The 24,879-nt window shown below is 46.8% G+C and overlaps 1 protein-coding gene across 1 annotated transcript; it reads left to right on the top strand.

The window, feature by feature from the left end:
- Nucleotides 1–6,412: 6,412 nt before the first annotated feature.
- Nucleotides 6,413–18,435, top strand: LOC137863685 (C-X-C chemokine receptor type 5-like). Its single transcript, XM_068697050.1, has 2 exons — nucleotides 6,413–10,755; nucleotides 15,905–18,435. The coding sequence occupies exons 1-2, from the start codon at nucleotides 10,718–10,720 to the stop codon at nucleotides 16,593–16,595; spliced, it is 729 nt and encodes a 242-aa protein (XP_068553151.1). The 5' UTR covers nucleotides 6,413–10,717; the 3' UTR covers nucleotides 16,596–18,435.
- Nucleotides 18,436–24,879: the final 6,444 nt, after the last annotated feature.

Below are 24,879 nucleotides of genomic sequence, written 5' to 3'. Positions count from 1 at the left end.
GGCGAGGAGCATCCTTCTTCCAACCGAGCATAAGACCTGCACACATCCTCAGCTCATCCTCTGCAGACCATGCAAGCAAAATGTCACAACCACGCCTGAACCACCAGGACTCTTCCTTGGCTTGGTCAGGAGATTTCCCATAATTTCGGAGTGGAGGGCTCAGCCCATTAGATACCAAGTCACTTTGCCCCTGAGGTGAAATAGTTACAAACCTCACACGACTTTGCTGGTATAGACCAATATTATTTTTCATTCACCGACATTTTCAGTATCTGGATATTTCCACTAATCACTGTATTCATACTGATCTAATCCCATTGTTAAAATGCTTAATCACAGGCTCTTGTTGATTAATGACTAATCATTTCTTGTCAAAGCAGTGTTGAAATACGCTTCCAAAAAATAATTTTTTTTTTTCATTATTTCTTGTAATAGTCAATATTTTGAAATGCACTTTCAGCTTTTGCATTTTCGTATTCTTTCCCTGTGGTTGTACAGAATTAATGTATTTATCAGTTGTAGTTCTGTTCACATTCAAAAATCATTGTCAGGCAGACAAGAGAGGACAAAACAGAGGACAGACAAAAAAGAGAGGACAGACAAAATCTTTATGATTAGAAATTAAGAAGTGCTCCAAAAGCTGCCTTAATAATATCCAAGAGCATTAGTAAAGTTAATGAGCTAATGAAGATGATTTTTAACAGATGACGCTGGAGACAGAGAGCGGTACATTAGCATGCTTCGCTGTATTTGATGCTATGAAGCACACACAGGAAATAAATCACTTCTATTGCTATGCCTGTCAAATCAAGTTCTGCAAGAAGTAATGCTCCTGGTTGCTTCTGAGATGGGTGCAGGACTGGAGCAGCCAGCAGGACGTCTCTGTACAGACACAGGAGTAAAACCACAGTCTGTGCACGCTGCAGGCGGGCTGAGGATGCAGCTTTACTGGGGGGCTGTTTCCTGACACCACGTCAGAGTTTACTCAGTTCTGGATTTACTTTTCCTTCAGTTTACACGGAAGAATATTTTGGCAAATGCAGACTGTGAATATTGAAAAGCAATCCACAGAAAACAGTCCTCAGAAATGCTGCTCTGGTTCTCGAGAATAAAGCTATCTGCCTGAGTCACAGCAAAACTATCAGAATCATTTTACTCCCAAGATAATTCCCTGAAGTACACTGAAGAAGCAGTCCTGGGAAAAGACATTTCTCCCTTAAAAACTGGCAAACTTCACCCACCAGATTCAAGCACAGAAACATGTTATATGTATTAATGGTCTCTATCTAAATTCTGCAGAACTGAAACTCAACTGGGACCTCTATCAAGAAGTTATTAAAATGTTTACTCTCAAGTAACCACTTTTTTTTTTTTTTTTAATTTTGTTATTATTCCCAGTCCTAACCTGAAACATCATTTCCAATAATTATTCTCTCTTAGTGCTCTTAGTGGTGTTAATTATCACGGCATGTTGCCCGTTTCCTCTTTCTTTCCCTTGCCCGGGCGTTTCTAAGTCACATTGCAAACCTCGGGCTGCTGGGGTCACTGAGTTGTTCCAGTATCAAATGCCTCTGGTTTGCTCTAAACACCTTCAGCTATTTAATTGCTTTTAAGAGTGTGGTCCAACATCTTGGCTCTTCAAGGATTGCCTCAGGCTCTCACTACTTTTCTGCCTGTCGCTTGCATCCCTCCCCCTGCCCATCCCCTGAGAAGGCCCAAGGCCGTGCCCACAGAGGGGCTGCCCCCCAGTCACCCACGCTGACAGCAGAGGATCGTTGCCTTCCTGTTTACCAGCACGTTCAGATCATTCGGGCCATCTCCTGCTCACGTCAGGCTGATTTACAGCCCACAGCCACCCATTCCTGGAGCCCTGCTCTTGCATGCCAAGGCGACCGCAGCATCTCTTCAGCCCGCGGTCTGAGGCACTCGGCTGCCAGATCAAACTGGGTGGGGAGGAAAAGCATCGCTGACGAGGGACCTGCTGTCTCCGGAGCCCCTGCAGGTATCAGGGGAGATCAGGCTTTTGTAAAACTAGGATGCCCTGATGTTATGATCAATGACTGAAGGGATTTTTGCAATCCTTGCTACCCACAGATAGATACAACCGTGCTGGTGTAGCTCATGCTCACCTCTGTGGCTGCAGGTGCACCAAGACCATATTGGTTGGCTTTTTGGGATCAGGCTGAGGAGCAATTTCTGAGCTGGCCATGGTTTGTGTGTTAGCCCCAACACCAGCCTCTCCTTGAGAAAGTTCAGACTTCTGAGACAATTGTCCACACATATCTGAGATTTCTGGCTGACTTTCCACCCCCGAAGATCATCCTACATCATGGAAATTGCCCTTTTTAGGCATTCCAAGTGCTGCAAGATAAATCAGCTATGCTTCTTTTTAATTTATATGCTCAGACTGACAAGAAATAGCTATTAAAGGATGTTTGTTCAGATACTTGTTCTTAATATGGGTTACAAAGGAACTGAAGGACTTCCCTCTATCTTGCCACCTTTTCAGCTCTTCTTCCAGGGCCTTTCCCAATGTGCACCATCACATTTCAGACGAATGCAACTCAAGCAGACTTACCACGTACTTTGTACATGCCAGTCCTCCCTGAAGGGCAGCAGACCCAAGGGAAATAACGCAGATGTGAACTTCCACAGAAATTGAAGCATTTTGTGTCTGCCCAGTGCTAAACCTATAACCAATTTCTGTACTGTCACATTCAGGTTCCTCCTTTGCCTTCAAAGTCAGATTTCTGCTTCTCATTCTTGCCTTGAAAGTACTTTATTGGAACAGAATAAAGCGTATCAAGCTAGTATTTTCTATATCCCAGATTTTCACTGCAGGAACCACGAGCACTGGGTTTGGCTGAAGTCTTGGCCTGATCCATTATTTATTTAGCTGTACTCATGTGTTATTTCTATGTTGTGCATGTTTTCCTTCAAAGTTTTCCCACAATGTTTTTTTCCTCTTGGTCACTATGGGATTCCTTAGAATAGGACCATCATTATGTTAGCTTTATCTTTGTTCTACAAAGATCGGGAATTTGGGAAAGAGCAAATCCAAAGGGCCATGCAAGGACAGAAATCAGCAGGAGTACCCGCTGCGTCTCCCTGCCAGGGACCAGCTCTCGGCCCTTCTATCTTCACAACCCCACTGACTACTGTAGCAGCAGCAGTGTCCTAAGTCAGCCTTTTTTTTTTTTTTCCTCCTATTTTTTTCCTTTTTTTCCTTCCTAAAGTTTCTTGGTCCAAGGCAACATCAAGAGGACCCCAGAAACAAGATGCAGAACCAGCCTTCCCATGCAAAATGTTTCACACATCCCAGTCCTCTCCTCAAGAGGAGGAAAAAAGCAAATCACGATGAAACAAAAGCTGTCTGCGCAGCCTGTGGTGGCAGCCATGGCAGTGATTCCCGCTCGTGCTGGCTGTGTTTGAGGGCAGGCAGCAACACCACCTAGTTTCAGCTGGCAGTGAAAGTCATTTTCTTCTGAAAACCACTGCTGTGGCCTTAAAAAAAAAAAAAAAAAGAAAAAAAGAAACGTGTGGTAATTCCCCAGCGTAGCAGATCTGTTACTCCATGCCCCGGACTCTCTCCAGTTCTTTCATCTTATCAGCTTCAACAGGCTGATGATCTGCTGAGCGACAAGCCCTGGAAAACTCGCTATCAGCTTTCTCTGATCTTGCGACCAGAATTTCTCTGAGCAGATAAAATCCATTTTCCTCTCTGATGCCCTCGATGACAACAGCTACAGCTGTCCCAGCTCGCCCACAGCCCAGTTGCACCAGTACCGGGTAGCGATGCTCTGGTCCCCTCCCTCCTGCAGAGAGGTGACATCAGGGAGGCCACAAAGTAAACTCCGGAGCCAAACTCAAGTTTTGTGGGTTGTGTTTGTAAACCCAGACGAGTTCTGTGGGTAACCCGAGGGATCCCGTGCATGGCCCAGCAGCAAGGAGTGCCAGCACAGCCGAAGGGAGGAACGGCAGCCGGCTGAGACCTGGATGCACGGGGAAGAAACCATAGAAGAGGATGAGACAAGTGGTCCAGACTTACCTTCCTCCCCTATTTTGACCACCACCTTCCCGTGCCATTAATGCACTACCTGTCCCAAGCTATTTGCCCCAAACTCTGTCTTTGACACACAAAAAAATAATTAAGTAAGCTTGGCTGTGAATTAAGGATTTCCATGGGAATCAAACCAAGCCTTTCCTGCTTTCCTCCACAAGGAAAGCAAAACAGCAGCCTGGGAAATGGACTGGGGTGTTCCAGCCCCTGCCCATTCTCAAATTCTGTGCACCCAGCAGTGGGGCTGGCCAGGCCCCATAACCTGTCCACACTGCCTCTGCCTGGTCAGCCACAGCGCCCGGCCAAAGCAGGCTCTCCAGAGAGGATGTGGTAAGCATTGTCAGCCAGAAACGAACATTTTACATTTATCTTCTCAGTATTTCTACTAAACAGGAGGGCTCAGCAGGAAAAGCATCCTGTGTGCAACCCAGGAAACTGCTTTGTAGGACATAGCTCAAATCTGGAGCTCACCAAAACGTATTTTTACAGTACTGATTCAGGTCTGCTATGACTTCTGCAAACCAAACCTGTGCAATAGCCACACGGGTGCAGAAGAGATGTGACAGCTGTTGCTGTAAAATAGGTGTTTAAGCTGCATCCACACCTTTTCTCAGCTACAGCACCACTGCTGCAGACAAGAAGCAAAGGAACATGGAGAAGAACCTGCAATGCTGCTGCTACAGCGCCCTGGCATGAGCTGCAGTGTCAGGGACAGCTGGTCTGCAGCAGCGAGCATCACTTGGGCACTACCAGATTTCTTGGGTCATCTGGCACGATGCAAATCTAAGTCAAAGACCAGACTGATCTGCCTCATGCAAAGCAGAACACTGAGATGTGGAAACAGATTAGAAACCTTAAATACATGACAGCTATTCTGCTAACTGCATCCAAACCAAAGCCAACGACACACGGTTGTCCTGACCCTACACTTATATTTATAGGGTATGAGATGGCCACCTGAGGGTTCAGATTTGTGTTTTTGCCCGCATCACTGTGCTGGCTCTGGCAGGTTCCCCAGAGCTGGATGCGGGCCCCGCTCAGCTCCTGGGGATTTCTCAGCTCATCCACTGGGCACTGCTTTGTCTGTGGTGGGATTGAAAGATCCTCTAGCCACAAGCAGCCCTCCAGTGAAAAGAAACACAGGAGATGCTCAAAATCTTCATGGCAAACATCAGAGTGCAGGGCGGGCATGGCCAGCCAGGTCTCTGGCATGCAGAAGGGGACAGGGGATCAAGGGCAGTGTCACCGCTGCAGTCACTTGCACGCAGCATTAAAAACACTTCTAGCATTGAGAATTTCTGGTCAGACAAATGTGCTTCTGCATCATGAGTCTTGCATCTTTCAAGTTTGTGACTGTCTATCAAAATAAAGGTGAAGTGTTTGTGGGAAAGATGCGAGGGCACACATGAGGGCAGGAGGTGGCTATGGACACAGTTAGGAATTTCCTGGCTTGGGATTTACCCTCTCTGCATGCTCACAGGTGGCTGTGGGCTGCCAGGTTAAACCTGCCTACCCATAATTATACTACTGATGTAAAAAACATCAAGTGGGAACACAAAGAAATCTTAACAATGAGGGACAATGGCCAACTTTTTTAATGTTTAAGCAATCTGAGCATTAAATAGGCCTAAGTAACTCCCTTAGGACAACCGGGCTTCCCAAAAATATTTCTAAGGTTGCCAGTGGGTTTAACTACTGTGCAATTAGGTTGCTCTCTTAATTAACTGTTTTTCTATCAAAGTTATTTTTTCCATCTGTGTGGTCTCACAAGAAACATTTTACTAATGTCTGTCATCTATCCAAGCAAAATACATCTACTAATATGGGAATTGCATGGAGTAGCACAGAATTGCTTCCTCCTTCCATTCTTTTCAGCAAGAATAACACTCTAAATAGCTCCTCAGATCTTTTATTAAAGGAACAATAAATTATTCTGACTGTCAAGTGACTTTCCCCCATGCCAGCTGGAGATAACCAATGTCAATCTTTAATACCGAGAAGGCAGATTCCTGGCAAACAACGACGGCAGTGCCGGTAATTCATTTTGCTCTTTTTTTTTTTCAGCTTCCTTCGGCAGCAGCAGGGTGGTTCCAGGTGGTGGTTGTACGTACAATGATCAGGATGGGGTCAAATTGTGGCACTAGTTCTGGTGCCTGCAGCGGGCTGGGGTTTCCTGCTTTGGTGGAGCTGTCAGAGGGCACTGCCCAGCACGGGCTCCCCCGGCCATGCCTCCACGTGTGAGCTGAACTCTTGCAACCTCAAATATTCCTTTGGGTTTTTCTGGTGGTTCTGTGTTTGCCTCCCACCAACACGACAAGCTTTTGCCCTGCTATCGTTTGCCACATAGGTGTAGAAGTTGGAGAGCACAGACCACGGGTCAATACGCAGTTGATGGGACGTGGGACAAGGCTGGGACAACGTTGCTCCCTGTACCAGTACGTGACCTGCAACGAGGGTGGTTGGTATGAGGTTAGAGAAACAGGCTGCTGCCCAGACTGACGCCTCTCACACCAGGACAGACGTCACCTTTCCGTGCTGGCAGGAGGGCAGCGGGTCACCAGAGACGGGGCCAGGTGTTGGCAGCAAACAGGATTTCTTATTATTCCATATCCCACAGGACGAGCCTTTGTCACTGCAGGCTGTCTGCCTTCGTACGAGTAATTTTTGGAGGGGAAATATTGATGTTTGCATAGGAAATCTTCGGGCACATTTTTAGGACTAATTCAATTGAAGCCCAGCAGGACTGAGCAAATCTTCCATTTCTTGCTGCTGTTAGGAAACAGAAATCTCGCTCTAATGAACTCAGCCATTCGCAGTGTGTCCAGACCTTGAGGGATGTTTTCAGTTAACAACTGAGTTTTCAGTAGCAGGGGATCTTCATTCTTTACTCAATGATAATTCACTGTTCCAGTTTATGAGCCTGAACAAAACACAATTTTCTTTAAAAAGTAAGCAAAGCAAAACAACCCCCAGATACCAGGAAAAGCAAACAGAAAATCTCAACCTCCACCCAACGTAGACTTGGGAAACAACCAATGCTAAACTGACAAACATAGTTGCAAATGTTTTCTTCTACTGTAGCCTCAGTCACTGGAAAAGAACTTCCTTTTCCCTCAAGGGAAAACTGAAGTAGGATTGATATTCAAGGGAAGCACCACAAGTGTTTTTGGAGGAACCGATTCCCAAAGGAAGTCTGGAGAAGTAACACGTTCGTCGTCCTGGCACTTGAGGACAGCAGAGGACACGTTTCTGGGAAATGACATTGAACACACTCCAGAGCAGTAGCAGCAACCACACATCCACATGAGAGCCTCCCCGCCGGCTCCCTGGATGTCCTGCCCCGTGGGAGCCCACCGGTGTCCGCAGATGCCCAGTATGCACTGGTGCCAGTGCTGCAAGGGACTGGGATGGAAGGGGAACCACCCAAGTGTGTCCCAAGTCTCGCCAGTCCTGGAAATGACTGAATTTTTGCTCATCTCTTTGCCTGTACCAGGGCAGGTGTTGGGATGCCCATTGCTGGTACCATCTCCTCCCCTGCCTGGTGGCTCCACACAGAGCTGCAATTGGACCAAAGCTGGCTGTGCAGCAGCCCCGTGATGCCTGGTTAAACCAAAATTAAGGCTAGCAGAGCAGAGCAGAGAGAGCAGGAGCTTGAGGGAGCGTGGAATTGGGGTGAGCATCACACACAGAGACTAGAAGTGCAGTGCCTTCCTGGAAGAGAAGCAGGCTTGGTTTCCAGCGTGACTCAAAATCCAGGCATCCTTCAACCACTTGGAAACACACAGCAGTGCTGCTGTGGGACGTGAATATTGCTTGGGTGCAGTTTCATTTACTGTGAAGCAAAGCTCAATTCCTGGCCGTGTTACTACAGAAACGTGAGCAAAATAAATTCACGGAGCGTGGAGCAAGAAGCACGTGTGGTACACGCTGAGAAACGGACAGAGGTGGCGCATTGGGTCTCTCTCTGTAGGTGTATAGCAAATGTTTTCTCCTTGCACTCAGAAGAACCTAGTTGAAATGCAAAAGACTTTATCAAATATGCACTGGAGATAGTGTTGCTCTGCCCCAGAGGGAAAGAGCACCCAGAGCCCAGCCAGGCAGCAGGGCAGGCCTTGGGCACGCACGGAGGGAGTTCCTTTCATTGCCCTGAGACTGGTGCTCGGATTTCTGGGGTGAAGCAAGGCAGGGAGCAGACCAGTGGCTCCCAGTGACACAGCTCGCTCCCATTTCCCTCTGTGAGGGAGGACAGGGGGCAGAGCAGCTCTTGTGGCCGTGTGTGCTTCCAAGGGGCACCTCGGTGCTGCTCCAGTGCTTTGGCTGGCCATTAGGAACAACAATAAATGCATATAGGATGCATATAGGGTGGGTGCAGCTTCAAACCCAAGAACACAATTCTTACTGGAAGACCGCAGACATGAGCTCACCACCCTCTTTTGTGGCAAGCTGAGGGATGTGGATGTGGTTTTCTGTGTTGTCACATGCTTCACACTCCGTATCTCTTCTCAGGTGTGAGGAGCTGGATAGTCCCACACCATCTGGGCAGCATTTAGTTTTCTACAGAAAACAAACAGCACAGCCTGAAAAACAAGCCACCAACAAGAACACAGGGCCAGAAAAGTCCTGGGAAAGGGTCATGAGGAAAGAAAGGTATAGGAACAGTCTGGAAGGAAACTGGAGGTCTTAGACTTTCGGTCAGATAATTTATGAAATGTAGGAAGTATGAGAAAAGTAAAAGTTTGTGTATCTTGCCTGAGGTTGAAAAGGAGACTTCCTTATCCATTCTTGTAGATGATTATGGTCTTTGCTTTTGTTTTCCTGGAAAATCTGGTAAAAATTCACCATACAGCCTCCCTGATTTTCCTATGCATCTCATCCTAGGTAACAAGGTGGAAACATTTGGCCCTATTTACGACATATGTGAGACTCAAAGAGTAAGCCTAGAAATCTTTATGTATGTGGTAGGTACAAAAAAACAAGGAAGTTAAAAATAAAGGGAGAACATAGAATAAGAATAAATGATACTTCAGATAAATGAAGGCAAGTAACAAGGGGACACTTAACAAGCAAAAATGCCATTTCCAGTAGGAAGATCTAGACTGGGCCTCAAGGAAATGAGGAGAAGTCATTAGGGGACATTAAAATCTAATCAAGACAAAGTACTGGATGAGTAACAGCAGTGAAAAAGAACCTTCTGTGTTGATGGGATGTAATAAGTTCCTTTAAAGTCAAATATAATTTTATGATTCGATAAGCTGAGTAGCAATGTTATGCTGTGGTGTATTAAAGGTGTAAAGAACACTGCTCATCAATGTCCAGAGCTGGCCAGAGCTCACAAACCCCGTACCGGGGTTGTGCAGGGCGGGCACAAGCGGGGGAAGCACTCTGATGAAACGGGTTGTGCCCCAGCGAAGCAGAGGGTTTTGCTTTATCTTTTCCGGGGGTGGGTAATATTATGAAATTTCCAGCTGCTGAGAAAGCATGTGACTCTCTCTGAATTTATGCTCTCGCAGCTGGCAATTTTGTTTTATCATCCTGACAAGCAAAATAACCAACTATCATAGAAACGGTAGATGTAAAAAAAATTAAAAAGCACTCTGGCAAAAGCTAACTCATTCTTATTAAAATCAAATACAAAAATAAATATAAATCAAAATGTATATAATCTAATCATAAGTCAAATTCCTTTTTTTGGGGGGACTTTCTGTGGCTTTGGTGAATGCCCTCTCCCCAGGACTCTGTCGCAAACCCACAGCTGCAGCTGCCTGTGAGCACGCAGGTGAATGCAGGGCCCTGTCCTGGTCAGGTCTGGGCTGTAATTCTTGGGATTTCAGCCACTTTATCCTCCCTCCCACAGCTTTCTGACACTGGGAGGAGTGGTGAGGGGAAGGGTGCCGCCAGCAGAGGTGGTACCAGGCTGGCAAGCTCAGAAAGCAAGGCAGATTTTGTTTCTGCCTTTAATTCCCCGCTTTGATGTGATGGCTCTGAGCAGGAGATGGGTATTCGAGATCAGGTCGGGAGCTATGGTGTGTGTAGCAACGCGTGGGTCTGCTATTCCTCAGGATATCTGCGGGACTCCTCTGCTCTCCCACCGCAGTGAGACCCCGTGGGAAGCCTGCCCAGCACTGAGACACCGACAAGCTCAGCTCCACGTCACCCCTGGAGAACAATTGGGGAAGGCTGTGCCAACGTCATCAGCACCAAACCCGGGTATCCCCAGCAACACCAACACAAACACCTGCCAGGATGGTCCGGTCCTGCTCTGCATGCCAGAGGACACCGCTTCTGTACTCAGGATAAACTTAATTTTTTTTAACTCACGGATAATCTGTGAAAGCTCATGCGACACCCAGACAAGCCCAAGCTCTCCCCGTAATCTGCTCCAGCTGTTGCCATGTATTTAGGGAAGTGTCTGGGACTCCTCTGCCGAACAGAACATCAGTTTTTCCAGACAATTGAAAGTTAGTAACTGTCATGATTCAGGCGAGCAGTTCTTGTGTAACCAGCTCTGGGGATGGTGCCTAGCCAAACAAATCCTGTTGGCGTAGCCCAGCGCTCTGACGTGGTGCACTATGCACGGGGCTATATATAAAAACCAGGAAGCCATCCAAAGGAAACGGCACACTTAGCTCTGCTGCAGACCATACACAGCATACAGTGATGGAGAAAGCTATTTCTGGCTGCTTTTTCCAGCAAATGTAAGTATTTTTGCTTTTAAACTAAGTGAAAGCTAACATGTTTCATTACAGTCAGGGTATTCGGTGGTAATTTGGGTTTCAACGTTGTTCTCCTGTACATGTATGTTCTCTGACACGATTCCAAGAAGAATTTTGGAAGGAATTCTTTGTTTAAGAGTAGGAGATATTTTTATGTGCCTCTCAGACTACAATGACATAACCAAGACCGCTGAGGCGCTATTGTTAACTGGAATTTGTAAATTGTCTCAGGAGAACAATGTCGGTACAGATAAAAACCAGCACAGATGAAAATGCTAATTCAGGAGACCTGCCATGGGTTTGAGCTGAGGCTGCTACCTGGAGCAGGACTAAAGAGAAGCTGTCTGAGTGTCACCGTCCACACGCAGCAAGCCGCCTGCGGATGACCTGCAACTAAAACCACAAGAGGCTGCTTTGAAAACCATAAATAAATAGATGACTTAGCTCAGGTTGCCTTCTTTGCCGGTTCTGGCCATTGTGGCAGGATGGGGGCAGCCGTTTTGGAAGCAGCCCCATGTCTGTTCCCCCCCCCAGCCCCATCCCAGGCCTGATCCCACCTGCCTGGCATGGACAGAGGAGGACAGAGGAAGGTTTGGCGATGGAGAGCGGCTGCTCTGTGCTCCCCGTGGTCCTTTGTGGGCTGGCAGGATTTGCCAGCTGGGGGAAGCTCTTTAATTTATAAGAAGGCTGTGGCTGCCTACTGATAAGGCCAGGACCAATCTTTGGCACTGAGGCTGGATGGAGCAATGAGGACTGCACCCAAATCTATCCTTGGTGTTTCCCTGCTTCCCCTAAAACCTAGCCCATGCCCACACAGCATTCAGGAGGGTGCACACCAGCAGGTGCCAAAATTGTGCTGAGGGCCATTGAAGCTCTAAATACAACTTAATGAAGGTCCAGTGCCAGGAATGTCTCCTAGCTCTGCTTAATTTACTGGAGCAGATGTATCCAGGTAGCGTTTGGAGCAAGTACTGGGACCTGGGATGCTCTTTTCCCTAGAAACCCCCCCCCAGCTACCCATATGTGGTCCCTGACCCTTTCCTAATCCCAGGGTGTCAACTGTTTTCCTGTGCTGTGCCCAGATTCCTCAGGTGGTACGAAAAGCGTCCCCGCCTCAGGACAATCTGCAGCCTGCTGGTCGGGACGCTGCTGAGAGATAAACATCTCAATCCCCTGCGGCAAAGGAGGAAATCGAACCTAGTTCTGCCGCATTCTGGGTGGGAGCTTTAACCACTAAATCATAGCATGAAAGGGGTGGAGGGAAGGAGCCACAACAATGATCCCGTCTCCTGAAGCAGCCGTTCCCTGAAAGGAAGGACACCACAGACATGTCTTGAACAGAAAGTGGGAAGGCATCAGCCTTCGGGAAACTCCAGTTCTTCTGCAAAGTGCCTCGTGACCTTACCTGAAATGTTGGCAGTGTTACGTAAAGCTTTCAGGAAGGGAAGATGTGAAAAACCCTTTGAGCTCCTAAGCATCTGGACCGACTGCTTCTGGGCATGTCCTCCGGCTGTACCGGCTGCTCAGCATCCTTTTCCAGCACTCGTCATTGCCACAGCCTGGGGCTCGTCACCAAGACCTGGGGTGCAAGATAGGACCCAACGCCCAGAAGTGCCATGTTAAAATGTTCCACATGGCCACGATGAAGAGCTGTTGTAAATCCAAACATTGGTGTCTTCATTGTGAACTTACATGAAAGAGAGAAAGAGAGAAAGAGAGAAAGAGAGAAAGAGAGAAAGAGAGAAAAGAAAGAAAGAAAGAAAGAAAGAAAGAAAGAAAGAAAGAAAGAAAGAAAGAAAGAAAGAAAGAAAGAAAGAAAAAAAAAAAAAAAGAAAGAAAGAAAGAGGAAGAATGAAAGAAAGAGAGAAAGAAAGGAAAAAAAGGATGGAGGAAATACATGAATGGGCAAGCTCACTGGAGAAATCTGGTTTTATCAACATGGCAAACTTCCTCTTGATTCAGTTTATTTTCCAGTGAAGTTTTATTTCCACATTTTACGGAGATGTAAAAGCCCGAAGTTAATGAATTGCACATTTTCCTCACTCTTTCAGCTGCTCAGACCAGTTTAGATCTGTTTACTAATCTTCATCTGGCAATCACAGCCTTGAATTTAGCTGAAGTCTTGTGGCCAGCTACATCGACCTTAAGCACGCAGCAGCCTGGGTGAGGTTATGTGTACTTTCCACCATGTGACAACTCATGGCAGTGACCAGTTGTCTTAAAATGAGCTAAGTTGTCTTAAAATGACCTAAGACCTTCCAGGGAAATCATTTGTATGCTCAAAAATCTACTTAATATTAAAATATACAAAAAAATTGGCTGCAATCCAAAAAAGCGGAAAATGTTCTTAATAATATCTGTTCAAACAAGGAGCAGCGTGCTTGAATAACAAGATAAATCAGAGTTCAGCTACACATACCACAGCTTGGCTTTTCTCCACTCCTAGCCAGGGAGAGGTACAAGCTTTCCCACTGTGGATTGGGATGGTTTGTTCCAAAAGTAGATCCTCGTTTCATCAATGTTCTCTATCCAAACAAATGGCCAAACCAGTGCTCAGAGATTAACCTTTCTCTTCACCTCCTCTTTCATCAGCAGTGAAACAAAGCTTCTTTGTAAGTTAGTTTACAGTAAAGGGACTGCACGGTCAAGGGACTTTGTTTTAATGGAAAGAACACCGAATTACAGAAAGTTTTTGCTTTTTACAGAAATTGAAGTATCATTTTTTTCTAGTTAATCACTGTGGCAAACTAGGGCAAGATGAACTGTACCACAATTCAGATGTAGTAAAGGACTAAATATTTTCCTACTTCTTTGGAAAAGGATTCCACTAACAAGTTGGCTCAGACATATAAAAGAAGAGAAAAGATGCATATGAATTTTGGATGAGTCAACGTGGTATAAACCGAGCCTCAACAAGCAACGGGAATCCCACCCTTAAAAAAGTTGGCTTGAATAGTACCTTTCATAGGATTTACACAGAATTATCACTTTTGCATCATCTCACCAAAACAAAAAACCAGGCAGGAACTAAATCAGCCACCCGGACCTGTTAGGTAACTCTACAGGAAAAGCTCTGTAGTATGAGCTCCAGGGTGCTCGTATTAGGAATACCAGGAACTTACATAAGGAGATTGGTGCTAAAGTATAGAAGAAATGGTGTTGTTACATTTAGCTAAATCTGTGCTCACCTCACCAATGACCTAAATTTAGAGCCACTACTCAAAATAAAAGGGAATAACTGTCAAAGTTTAGTTAGAACAGAGTCTGGATAAAGATGGGTTTGGAAGTGTTACAGCAAACAGCTGAGGCACAGCTAAATGATGAACTCAAAACACAACACAAACAGCCTTGTAGATGACTCAAACAAAATTGTAACTATAACAGTGATCTTATTTTAATGATTGGAAATGGTGCTTTCTGAGCAAAGAGTACATTGCTGTGTCCCAGGGTGTCCTGAACAAACGTTCAGGTGTGACCTGAGCCGTAACTTAAATATTACCTGAACAGATGGTTCTTGACAAAATTGATATTATTTTATTTGTGGGTAGGGGTTGTAAACATTTGGTAATCTAAATGCTTTTCAGGGATGTGAGAAATAGGGTTGAGAGGCAACTGAAGTCCATCAGCTTCCCAGCAGATGATGTCTGTTCCTCCCTGTACTCCTAATGCCCACCCTGAACACTCCACTTGTGATCTGAATTATCTTAACGTAAATTAAAGAAATGAGTGTCTCCTCTAATCCAGACTGCGCAACCCCAGCTCCCTTCCCTCTGTATCACGTTTTATCTCTCTCTCATCACTGTCTTCAATCTCCTTGAAACACCTTCAGCAATCAATACTCTGAACTGCTGACCTCAAAACTGGTTTCAGCGCTTCAGTCAAGAGCGAACTCGTGCCAAGCAAAACCGGAGACTCATCCCATGTATTTCCAGACACCATTCCTGCCTGTGCATCACAGGACGGTCCCTGCCTTTTCCTAGCGCAAGCGTTGCTGACACGAGCTGGGGGTGTTGCAAGCACCGCAAGGTGCAGGCTGTATCAATAACCGTGTGCGTCGGCACCGCCGCCTACGGCAGCCGTCCTCCTCCCCGGGCTTCTTCCCTCTCCCTCCCACACCTCCGTTCCTTTTCTCACTCATCACTTCGCAGGTATCAGCTGTTGTCTAGATCTGACACTACTTGCAGGTTCGTGGTAACAAACTTAATCAGCAAACTTAATAGGCACAAACGCTGATACCTGTTGTAGGTAATGAGAACGCACAAAAGGACAGATGTCTGCAAGATCTTCTGATACAGCATTCCTTCCATCTCTGATAATTAGCCTCTTCTTCTTTTCCCACCTAGCTATGCATGACTTCATTGTTGTTTCATCTAGTCCACATTCCCTTAGCTTGATCCTTTGAATGCTTCATGAAGCAATATTGGAAGTCTTAATAAAATTCAAGACATATGATGCTTGCTGATTGTTTCACCCCCCACGAGATCTATTATCCTTCTACTGAAGCAAGCTGAGCTCATTTAACAGGCTTTATCTGTGAGAAAACCACATTATTCTTCCTTATGTCCACTCTATTTCTTAGATAACAATGTGTTTGATTATTTCAGTCATTTTCTGGGAACTGCCTACTCTTGCTCTTCCCTTTGAAAGACAGAGCCCACCTTTGCTGTTTCATGTTTTCTGGAACTTCTTTCATTTTTCTTTTAAGATTTCACAGTGATATTTGATATTATGTTGAATTATTGACCCACAAAGGCAAACAGAAAAAAAAAAAAAAAAAAGAAAAAAAGAAAAAAAGAAAAAAAAGCTTTCATAACGAAAGTAGCCCTATTCCGACCTTAATTTTCCCAGTAATAGTTAAGTCATTCCAGTTCCCTGAAATGACCCCTGCAGTAATTACAAGAAAATGTTATAATTCTTGGGTTTTATACACAATTTATTTAATAATTGATGAGCTGTGAGGATTTCACATACTGAATGACTCTGAAGCTGGGTAACTGACCAAAGCCACAATGATGCTGGAGCGTGCAGGATGCCAGCCAGTGCCTGTACAAAAGCAGGTAACATAATGCTAATTTTCTGCAACGTACCCCACTCATCTTACATGTAATCAACTTTTTTATATGCATTCCAGGTATTCTTCCCTGACTAGTATTTCTATGGAGAGAGACCACATGAAAGATCTCAGAAGATACCTGGTACTTAAATATATCCAATACCTTGTCCTGTCTTCTTCAAACGCTGTCAGCACCCTTCTGGGCTTGCTGGGCAGCTTGTACGTGACAATCATCCTGCAGTCTGCAAAGGTTTCGTCCAAGTCCACCGCAGTTCTCATCGCGAGTCTAGCAAAAGCAGACATCCTGGTTTCTGTCAGCGTTGCTGCTGAGATGGTCGCGTGGACCTTTGATGTTGCTATCTCATCTCCAGCATTCGCCTCGGCCCTGCTGCAGAACCTGCTCACTGCAAACGCACACATCAGCGCCTTGCTGCTGAGCTGCGTTGCCCTCGAGGCTTACTTGATCACCTTCTTCCCCACAGAGTCTCGCCACCTGCGGACAGTGAAAAATGCCCGGTGGACTTCCAGGATCATCTGGCTCTTGGTAGCCGCCGAGTGCATCCTGTTCCAGATGGATGACCTCCTGAAGGCCGGCAGCACTCCTGCTCCCATCTGCAGCCCCTTGGTGTTTTATTTCTCCATCAGGGCCGCAGCCCTCCTCAGGTCCCTCAGTTACTTCCTGGGCATTCTTCTAAGGATTGTCAACGTGTACTTCTACTACAAAATATTTTTTAGCATGTCCAACAGATCCACACTAAAAACAAAGTAATGCATATTGCCAGAGAAGGCATTGCTGTGACACCAAAGACAGTTCAATGCAAGCTCCAGGTATTGGTTTGAAAACCATTCAACAACAACAGCAGCAGCATTTTGCTGTGGCTGTTTGTGCTAGCAGCCTGAGCACAACGCGGTCCCGCCTTGCATGTTCTCAATCTAGAGTTTGTTCACTGTGCAGGTGAAACAAACAACATTTCATTCAGGGTTGGGAGAAGTGAAAAAAAAATCCAAGTATTTTTATCTAAAAAGGGTGCTTTGAGGCTTACTCAGGGATCTGTTGAGCCAAGAGCTGTGTATTTGTACACTAAAGACACTGCCTATGTCCTAAAATCTCGATAACCCAGACAAACCACTGGGACCAGCAGGCAGGATCAAGAGATAAGGTGAGTCCATGGGCTGAGTTCATGGGCTGGTCCCGTGGCCAGCATCGGCCCCACCATGGGAGTCCCCATGACAGAACGAGGCAGAGCTGCCACCTCGGTGTGCCCATGGAGCTGCTCCTGGGAGGCGCCCACAGCAGGGCAGTGTCTGGCACATCCCCAGCCAGAAAAGCCAGAATGCAATCATTTGCTGCAGCCCTACAAGTGGAGGGAGGCCTCCAAGGGCTCCATGTCCTGTACCCAGGGAGAGCTGTGGTTTTGGTGGCCGTGGTTTCTGAGGCAGGAGAGGACACACGGAGGTGTTCCAGGGTGTGGAAGAGCAGGGCCATGGGTGCTCCTCCGACCACGCTGAAGCTCAGGGGGATGTGTGACGGAGCTGCTACCCAGCTGTGGTGATTCCTGGGGTCCCCTCGAGGCACTGGGAGGTTATCAGTGAACATAAAGTACCCCAGCTCCCTCGGATGCTCTGTGACGCACAGAAGCACACAGCTATGTGGGAGCTGGCCTCCAGCTTCAGAAAGGTTTTAAATCATCTGAGAACGCCTCCTGGTGTTGCCCTGCCTTCAAGATCTACACCTCAGTTTCCTCGTCCGTGTGGCGGGGATGGGGATAACTGCGTTTTGTCCCATCACAAAGGGGCTGAGATTAAACTTCTGCGGCACGTTCTGCAACTCAGGGATCATAAAAGATGGAAAGAAAAGCGAAATAAGCCCAAATTAACGTATTAATAGCCCAAATGCTGCCTACAGACTCCCTCTGTCATGTTTCCAGACATTCACCTTGCCTGCTTGAACACAGCAGTAAAACTCTGACTACTTGAGAAGGAAAACGCCATGGGGCACAAAGCCCAAGTGTGACTGATTTTGGCTCCAAGCTGCTCCCCTCCAGGCTGCGTTAGGTCCTCACACACAAACCTGTACCCGCGAGTACCTGGCGTGCCCCACCAGCACCAGCTCCTGGGCAATTAGACTGTTAGGGCTGAAAATTGGATCTGTGGGCACTTCTCTAAGTGGGCTGTGACCCAAGGTGACAGGAGGCCCAGGAGCTGTCAATTAGAGATGAGACTTCAGAGAGACAAAGCAAGCAGTGAGTGCGGAGGAGTTTCCTGCTCTGCTCCTCTCACCAGCTAGTTTCTGAATTTCGCAATTACACTTTTTGTACTTGGTCTCAGAAATGTGTTTTTTTTTTCTTTTTTTTTCTTTTTTTTCCCTCCTTCACCACAATAAACTTGATCCTCCCTGCTTCCTTTCCTCCTTCTCTCTGCATTTCTTCATGATTCCTGTTACACTCCCTGAGAAAGGGCTAGATCATTGCTTCTACGTCAAAAATCAAGCAGTAATAATGTGGATGTACTTGGCTGGCTCTACGAGGTGAGAAGTAAGGAGCTCTTACCTACAACTGCTAAAATCTTTTAAAATTGTCTAATCTGTTTGGCTGCAGTAAGACTTAAAACACACACACACACACACAAAAACTATGATTATTATAATTATGGAAATTCACAGAAGCTAGCTGTGTACAAGCAGTTATTTATGATAAATATTGGTGGTGTCAGAGCTCCTGTCCTCAGAAATGTGGACAATCCAGGGCCAGAAGCGAGTGAAGAGAGCCTGACACGTTTCTCAGAGGGCTCAAAGGAAGCACTGCTGAGGGCTGGCTATCGAGCAGAAGCAGAACAGAAACATAATCAAGTCACTTAAAAAACTTTGACGCAATCCCTTAAACTAGGATGTTGCCCAACAAAGCTGATTTCTTCTGCAAGAAGGACATACTAACAATCAGAGGCACTGCGACGTGTTTGTATTTTGAAAGCCTGAAGTGGGCTGTGACCCAAGGTGACAGGAGGCCCAGGAGCTTTCATGAGAAACTAAATGCCACCTGAAGTGCCGTAATAAAATAAGTTCTGTTTGTTAAAGCGTACGCAGTATTTATTACAAACATTCATTCTTTCCAAGGACCTTTCACCACTACACTTCCAGCTTTTCCTACAAAAGCCCAAGCAGATAGCAGATGCCTGACCAATCACCAGCAGACTGGAGGTTTTTTTTTGCTGTATAAGGCTTACAGTTTTTTTAATCTTTGAATTCACCACTTGGCTCAATACTTTTTTTTTTTTTTTTTTTCTTGGCTTTTGTGACAAGTGCTTTTGCCCTCAGGACAATCTTTTTTCTTAAGAAGTTAATGAAAGCAAATACTGAGCATGACTTGGCGTAGACAGCGTGTAAAAACAAGGTAGCCTACAGTAAAACACATCAGATATCTTTTTGGCATCTGGGAATTGGGATTCCAGGACCAAGCTGCACATGCACAAGCGTTTGCAGTGCTTGGCCCTTTCTTTTGCTCTTGCCAGGGGGACATGGGGACACGGAGCTTTTAGCAGCCCTATTACTGACTCAGCTTTAGCTCAGTGCTGTTTTCCCTGAGCAGGAGGAAAATGGGCAATAGGAAACCATGCTGCCTGCCTGCTTTACTGTCCTTTGGCTCTAGGCTGTGGCCGTCTGAGGCTGCACAGTTCACTTATCAGGCTGTAACTCAGTGTCTTTGGCCACAGACCATTCCCTCTCCTTGGCCAGGAGCTTGGTTGCCCTGTCTGGATGCCTGCAGCCTTGTCCAGGTGCTCTGTCAGGAGAGAAGTGATTATGGCAAGGGGAAGCCCTTTTCTGATCACTGTAATATATATATTTTTTTATTATTTTTTTTTCTTAATAATTCTTTTTATATCTAGACATATTGGTAATGGCTAATAAAACAGTTATTGCAGTGGGTTCATCTCCTGGATGTCTACTCTGCGTCTGATACATTCAGTATCAGTCACGGCAGGGTTCAAATGACAGCAAAAGGAAGCTGTCCTCACTATCCACCCATCTCCCCCTCTGCCACGGCAAGGGAACGACCAGCAGCTGGCACTCCTGGCAGCTTTAGAAAAGGAGAGAACAAAATGGAAGTGCTCGTGGGAGCAGACAAGAGCCAGAACCCCCTTAGGGAGGTCTGCTGTGCTGTGCTGTGCCTTTCCTATTTGTCTTCGCAGTCTTGCCTCAAGATCTTCTGCCCAGGAAACACCTAGGCAACGAGTTTATCCTAGCAGCTCAAGCACCAGGATGTGCTTTTCATCTGACTGTGAGGTCAGCCTTTGAATAATACCGTCCACTTGTCTCTGTTGTGCTTTGAGCACCAAAGCAACTGTTATTCTAACATTCAGAAACGTCAAGAACTCACATGCTCTGGAAAAAGTGAATCATTTAATACAAGACAATCCACAAAATAGTGACTAAGCAGAGCTGAGGCTCTCACTGTGCAAAAAGAGGCTTCAAGAAATTTCTTCTCCCCCCCAAGTGACTCATTTCCAGCCATGAATGAGCATTTCACTAATCTAAAGTAAGCTAAAACCCAAAAGGATGTTAGCTGATGTTAATGCTACAGCACTGCCCTACAAAAGCAAAGGAATCACTAAGGGTTTTCATCTTTCTCCAGCATGTCTGAACGTGGTTTGTGTCCCAGAGTATTGTGCTGGATACATCTTCAGGACGATTTCTACTTTCTGGGGAGTTATTGATGGAGATCTGCCCAAAAATACAAATAAAACCAGGTTATCTCTGGTAGAGCCTGAGTGATGCATTATCCTGCTACCTGCTCTTGTGCATATTAAGGAGCAGTGACCTATTTATTGATCCTTTGTGTTCAAAACCTGAGGAATATACACATAGAAACAAGTAATCCCATGGCTCTCACATCTTATTGCACTCTCTGCTAACCACACATCCCCCGAAAGGCAAATGAATCCTCAAATAGGGTTCAGCAAGAGAAACCTATAAAGAAAAATGCAAATTCCTAGGGCTGCCGTCATTCTGCAGAAGTAACCTCAGGCCCCATAACCACGGCTGCTCCTCCTGCTCCTTGCTGTGCCTCTGCCACAACGGGTTCGCAAGAAAAAAACCCTGAGAGGTGCAGAACACATCGCAGCCTGGGGGGATTTCCTCATCCATGGTGAAGTCTGAATCTGCTCACCAAAGCTGAGACGGGGTTACAATAAAATTTTGGGGCTTGAATTCACTTGGCTAAGATCTAAAGAAAAGTTGGTTACCTTACCATGGTCAAAGGTGGCAAGATTTTTATTAGTGAACCTTCTGGCCACATCTGACTGTTCAGGAGGCAAATGGGGACACTGAGAAACACCAAAGGACAGAGAGACGCTGCCACACTCCTGTATCTCCTGTCCCAAATCTAAGCAACTGAAAGCAAATTCATGTTCTGCTGCTGCACGCTTACCAGCAGTCTGTCCACATCTCCTCCACTTCTGATCACCTTCTCAAGTGTAGAGGAAACAAACCTTACACAGGATGATAAAACTGATAAATAGAAAGCGTTTCCTTTCCCCTGTCAGCAGAAAGCCACCAGGGAGCTCGAGAATCCAGGGGCTACACGCAGGCTTGGTGCAAATTTGGCTGCTGGGTGAGAGGAGCCCCCTTCCTGTTACTGAAGGCTGAAGGGCCTGAAGTGCTGCTGTCTGCCTGCCCTTCAGCCCATGGTCTGAAGCGAGTCCTCGAGGGGACGATGAGTCTGTAGCTTTTCCCTGTGTTGGTGTGTCCTTTGTGGCAGCAGGAGCCACCGGCAGCGTCCCTCCCGCGGGCTGGGCTTTATTTGCAGTGGCCAGGTTGCAGCAGAGGGAGATGTTTCACAAGGAAACTGTCCTCTGGGGCAGCACTTTGGGCAGAGGACCAAATTACCCACAATTTTGCATGGCTGGAATCCCCAGATCGCTTTGTGGTTGATGACAGATCCTGCACTCCCTTTGCTTACATCTGCAGATGAAGTTTCTAAATCTTTACAAGAAAGGGGATTTCTCCACAACCCTGCTAATAGACACGGCCCTTTTTACCTTTGCACTTGAAGGACGATTCCCTTGGTGGCCTGAGCTGACGATCGGCCCCTCAGGTCACTCACACAGCAGTGTCAGCGAGGTCAGGGTGCTGTCTGCAGGTCTGTGCTTGCCAGGAGCTTGGGGCAATTTTCTGCAGTGAAAACCAACAGCATGCACTGCCCTGGCTTCATCAGCACCGCGGACACTGCTGTTCCCTTGGCAGCTGAGGAAATTCAGCTCATCCTCTCCTCTCCCCGACCGCAGAAGCCTTTTGTGGGATGCTGAGGAAGGAAAACTTTCCCCATACCGATGGGACAGGGAGGGCAGGACGCAGCCTGGTGCCAGACAGGCATTTACACAGGGTACTCGTCCAGCTTGGATGTGCTGGATCTTAACACCAAATGCTCCATTTTGGGCAGCCTGAAACCCTTTCAGAGCTCTGAAGAAGTGTTGCGGTGCTTTTAAGGGCTTTCCCAAGTGATGTGTAGCCCAGGGGTCCGTGGTGAATGGCAGGAAGTCCACATTAGATCTTCTGGAAACTACGAAAAAAGTGGCCAGATGTGAAGACAGCAGTGGTCGGGGAAGGTGCTGTTAACAGCACACCCCACAGGGTGAGGGTGAGCTGGGGGTGATGGAGGAAGCAGGGCAGGAAGGCCACGAGCACGTCTGCAGCCTGTTTGTTGTTTAGGGGCTGGCAACCTTGGCCAAATCTCTCCAAAGCTGGAAAAGAGCCTTGGCTACAAGCTAATGGGCCAACTGGGAAAACAAGGTGGGTTGCTGTCCATCAGGAGACCATCCTAAAAATAAGGGTAAGGGTGAAAAAGAAATGCCAACAACCTGGGTGGTGCAAAGATCTTTGCATTGCCGTGTGAAGGTTGTGAACAACTCAAGTGCTGTCTTTGGTGCAAGTTCTCTTTTTCAACACCTGCCAAGCAGCATAAAATAAATTGCAAAACACGTCAGCCCCAACGGGCAGGGGTGTGAAATCCTCACAGAGCACATCATTATCTGCCATTCGAGCTCCTTGAAGTCTCGTGGATCCGTCTGGCTGTCTCGTAGCCACGAGCAGATAAGCAACTCTAGCACACAGTTCCCAAGGGAGCCGTGCATAAGCAATGAGAGCATCGAGGAACGCAGCCCCCCTCCCTGAGCAGGGAGAAGAGATCAGCAAATATTGGGGTGAGTGGGCCTGGAGGACCCAGGGCAGGAGCAGAGAGATGCAAACGATTCGGTGCTTCAGGTGTGGGTCAAGCAGGAACCGCATCGCTGCAGTGTTACTGTATGAGCAGGAAGCTGGAATAAAAGCAGATTTGGAATAGATATGTGATGGTGCACCAAGAGGGAAATTTCCAGGTCATGGGAATAACAGGAATGGTACTGTTAAAATATACTGTTGAGGGTAAACAGCATATTTTCCTCACTTAATAATTGCAGCAAGAACTGAACCCTTCTCATGCCTTTGCTGAGACACCCCTTACAAATAAAGCTTGAAATTAATCCAAGGAGCCATTTCTGAGAAAGAGACAGTCAGACAAGAAAGTAGTTTTCTATACATAGGTCATCTTTCAGAGATCTGTTTTCTCAAGCACTGAGGACCCAAACAAAGGACTTTCAGACCTCGCACAACCCACACAAACAAGTCAAGCTGAAGAGATGCTTTTGCTCCCTGCAGTAAGTTATGTGCCTAGCAGACAAAGGGCTACCTTGGAAAACTGTGCTATTTTGTCATCGGTGTTCAAGAAATTCTGGAAAATGAGCAATTATTTCCCTTCAAACAGATGTTAGCTCAATTTTCTTTAATTCACAGAATTTTCCCCCCGGTACACTTAAAATAGCTCTGAGGGTGTTTAATAATGAAACCGAGTGTCCTCTGAAGTGCAGAAGATATTTGGGCAGCAGGGCTGCGGGCTGGGGAGCAGTGCCTGGAGGGGCAGCGAGACCCTCTGCAGGGTGCTGAGCAGCCCCTTGGGGACCCGGCACATCTTGCCCCCAGGTTTTTGGCTGCCCTCCTGCTTGTTTGTGCTGCGTCATTGCTGAAATTGCCTCTCTCGGCGCTGATCACCTTTCTCACTTGCACATCGTGCCCTCTGCTGGGAAAGCAATGGCTTAGGCCAGATGAAATGAAAACGGTCCTGGTTTGCTCTGTTGGATGCTATGACACAGCTGGACGATCGCATGCCCATTGTGGTGCTGCCAGCACTGTCACCGCAGTGTCACCTGTGCCACCTCACTCTGCTTCGGGAGCCCTGCTCTGCACGCTGCAGCTACGTCGAATAAATCCCACCAGGGCTGAGTCCCCTCTCCCTCGCCCCAAGGATTACTTGAGTGAGGTCAAGAAATTACCCAGCTGTAAAGGCAGTGCTGAGGAATAAATCTGTCACGCTTATTTTGTGTTAAATAAACACTGATACTCATGGAAATTAATATTTACCAGGGAGAGATGGATAGTTTAGTCTAACACCATTCTTCATTTTTAAACTGCTAGCCCAAATATGGGTTTGTTTTCTGCTTCTTGGATTTGCATTCTGCCTTTTGGTATTTGTGAGCATTTTACTTCCAGTTCTCTGATAACAAAAGCAGAAGCAGAAAAATAGCACATCTTTCTTGGCTGCACACAGCGACCAGTTCCGGCCGTGCCTGGAGCATGCTTCTGCTGCTCGGGGGTTTGTGAAGCCTCCAGCAGCTCCGGAAAGCTGGACGTGCCAAACCCCTGGGCCTGGGCATGTACAGGAGGGGGGGCTCCAAGGGATTTGTCTGAACACCAGGCAGGTGCTGATCCGTCTGCTCCAAGGAGCCTGTGCTCAAGTCAGTGTGGGGCCGTGCTCGCCTGATCACAGAGAGATAAATGGGAACATGCAGGGGGGGAGAGCAGTGTTTTCAAAATGAGACCTGGCTGTGCTCAGAGCAAATGTTGAAAGCTTGAGTTCCCAGGAATAACCACAGCAGAAACCTTTGAGACAAGTGACCCTGGATCAGCTCCAGCATGAGCAGCACATGGAGGTGGCAGCGAGCTGCTCATCAGGGCAGCAGAAACCACC

The sequence above is a fragment of the Anas acuta genome, chromosome 13 (genome assembly GCF_963932015.1).
Source record: "Anas acuta chromosome 13, bAnaAcu1.1, whole genome shotgun sequence".
In the NCBI taxonomy this organism is placed as follows: Eukaryota; Metazoa; Chordata; class Aves; order Anseriformes; family Anatidae; genus Anas; species Anas acuta.
Note: the sequence above shows the minus strand (reverse complement) of the source record. Positions and strands in the feature narration are given on the sequence as shown.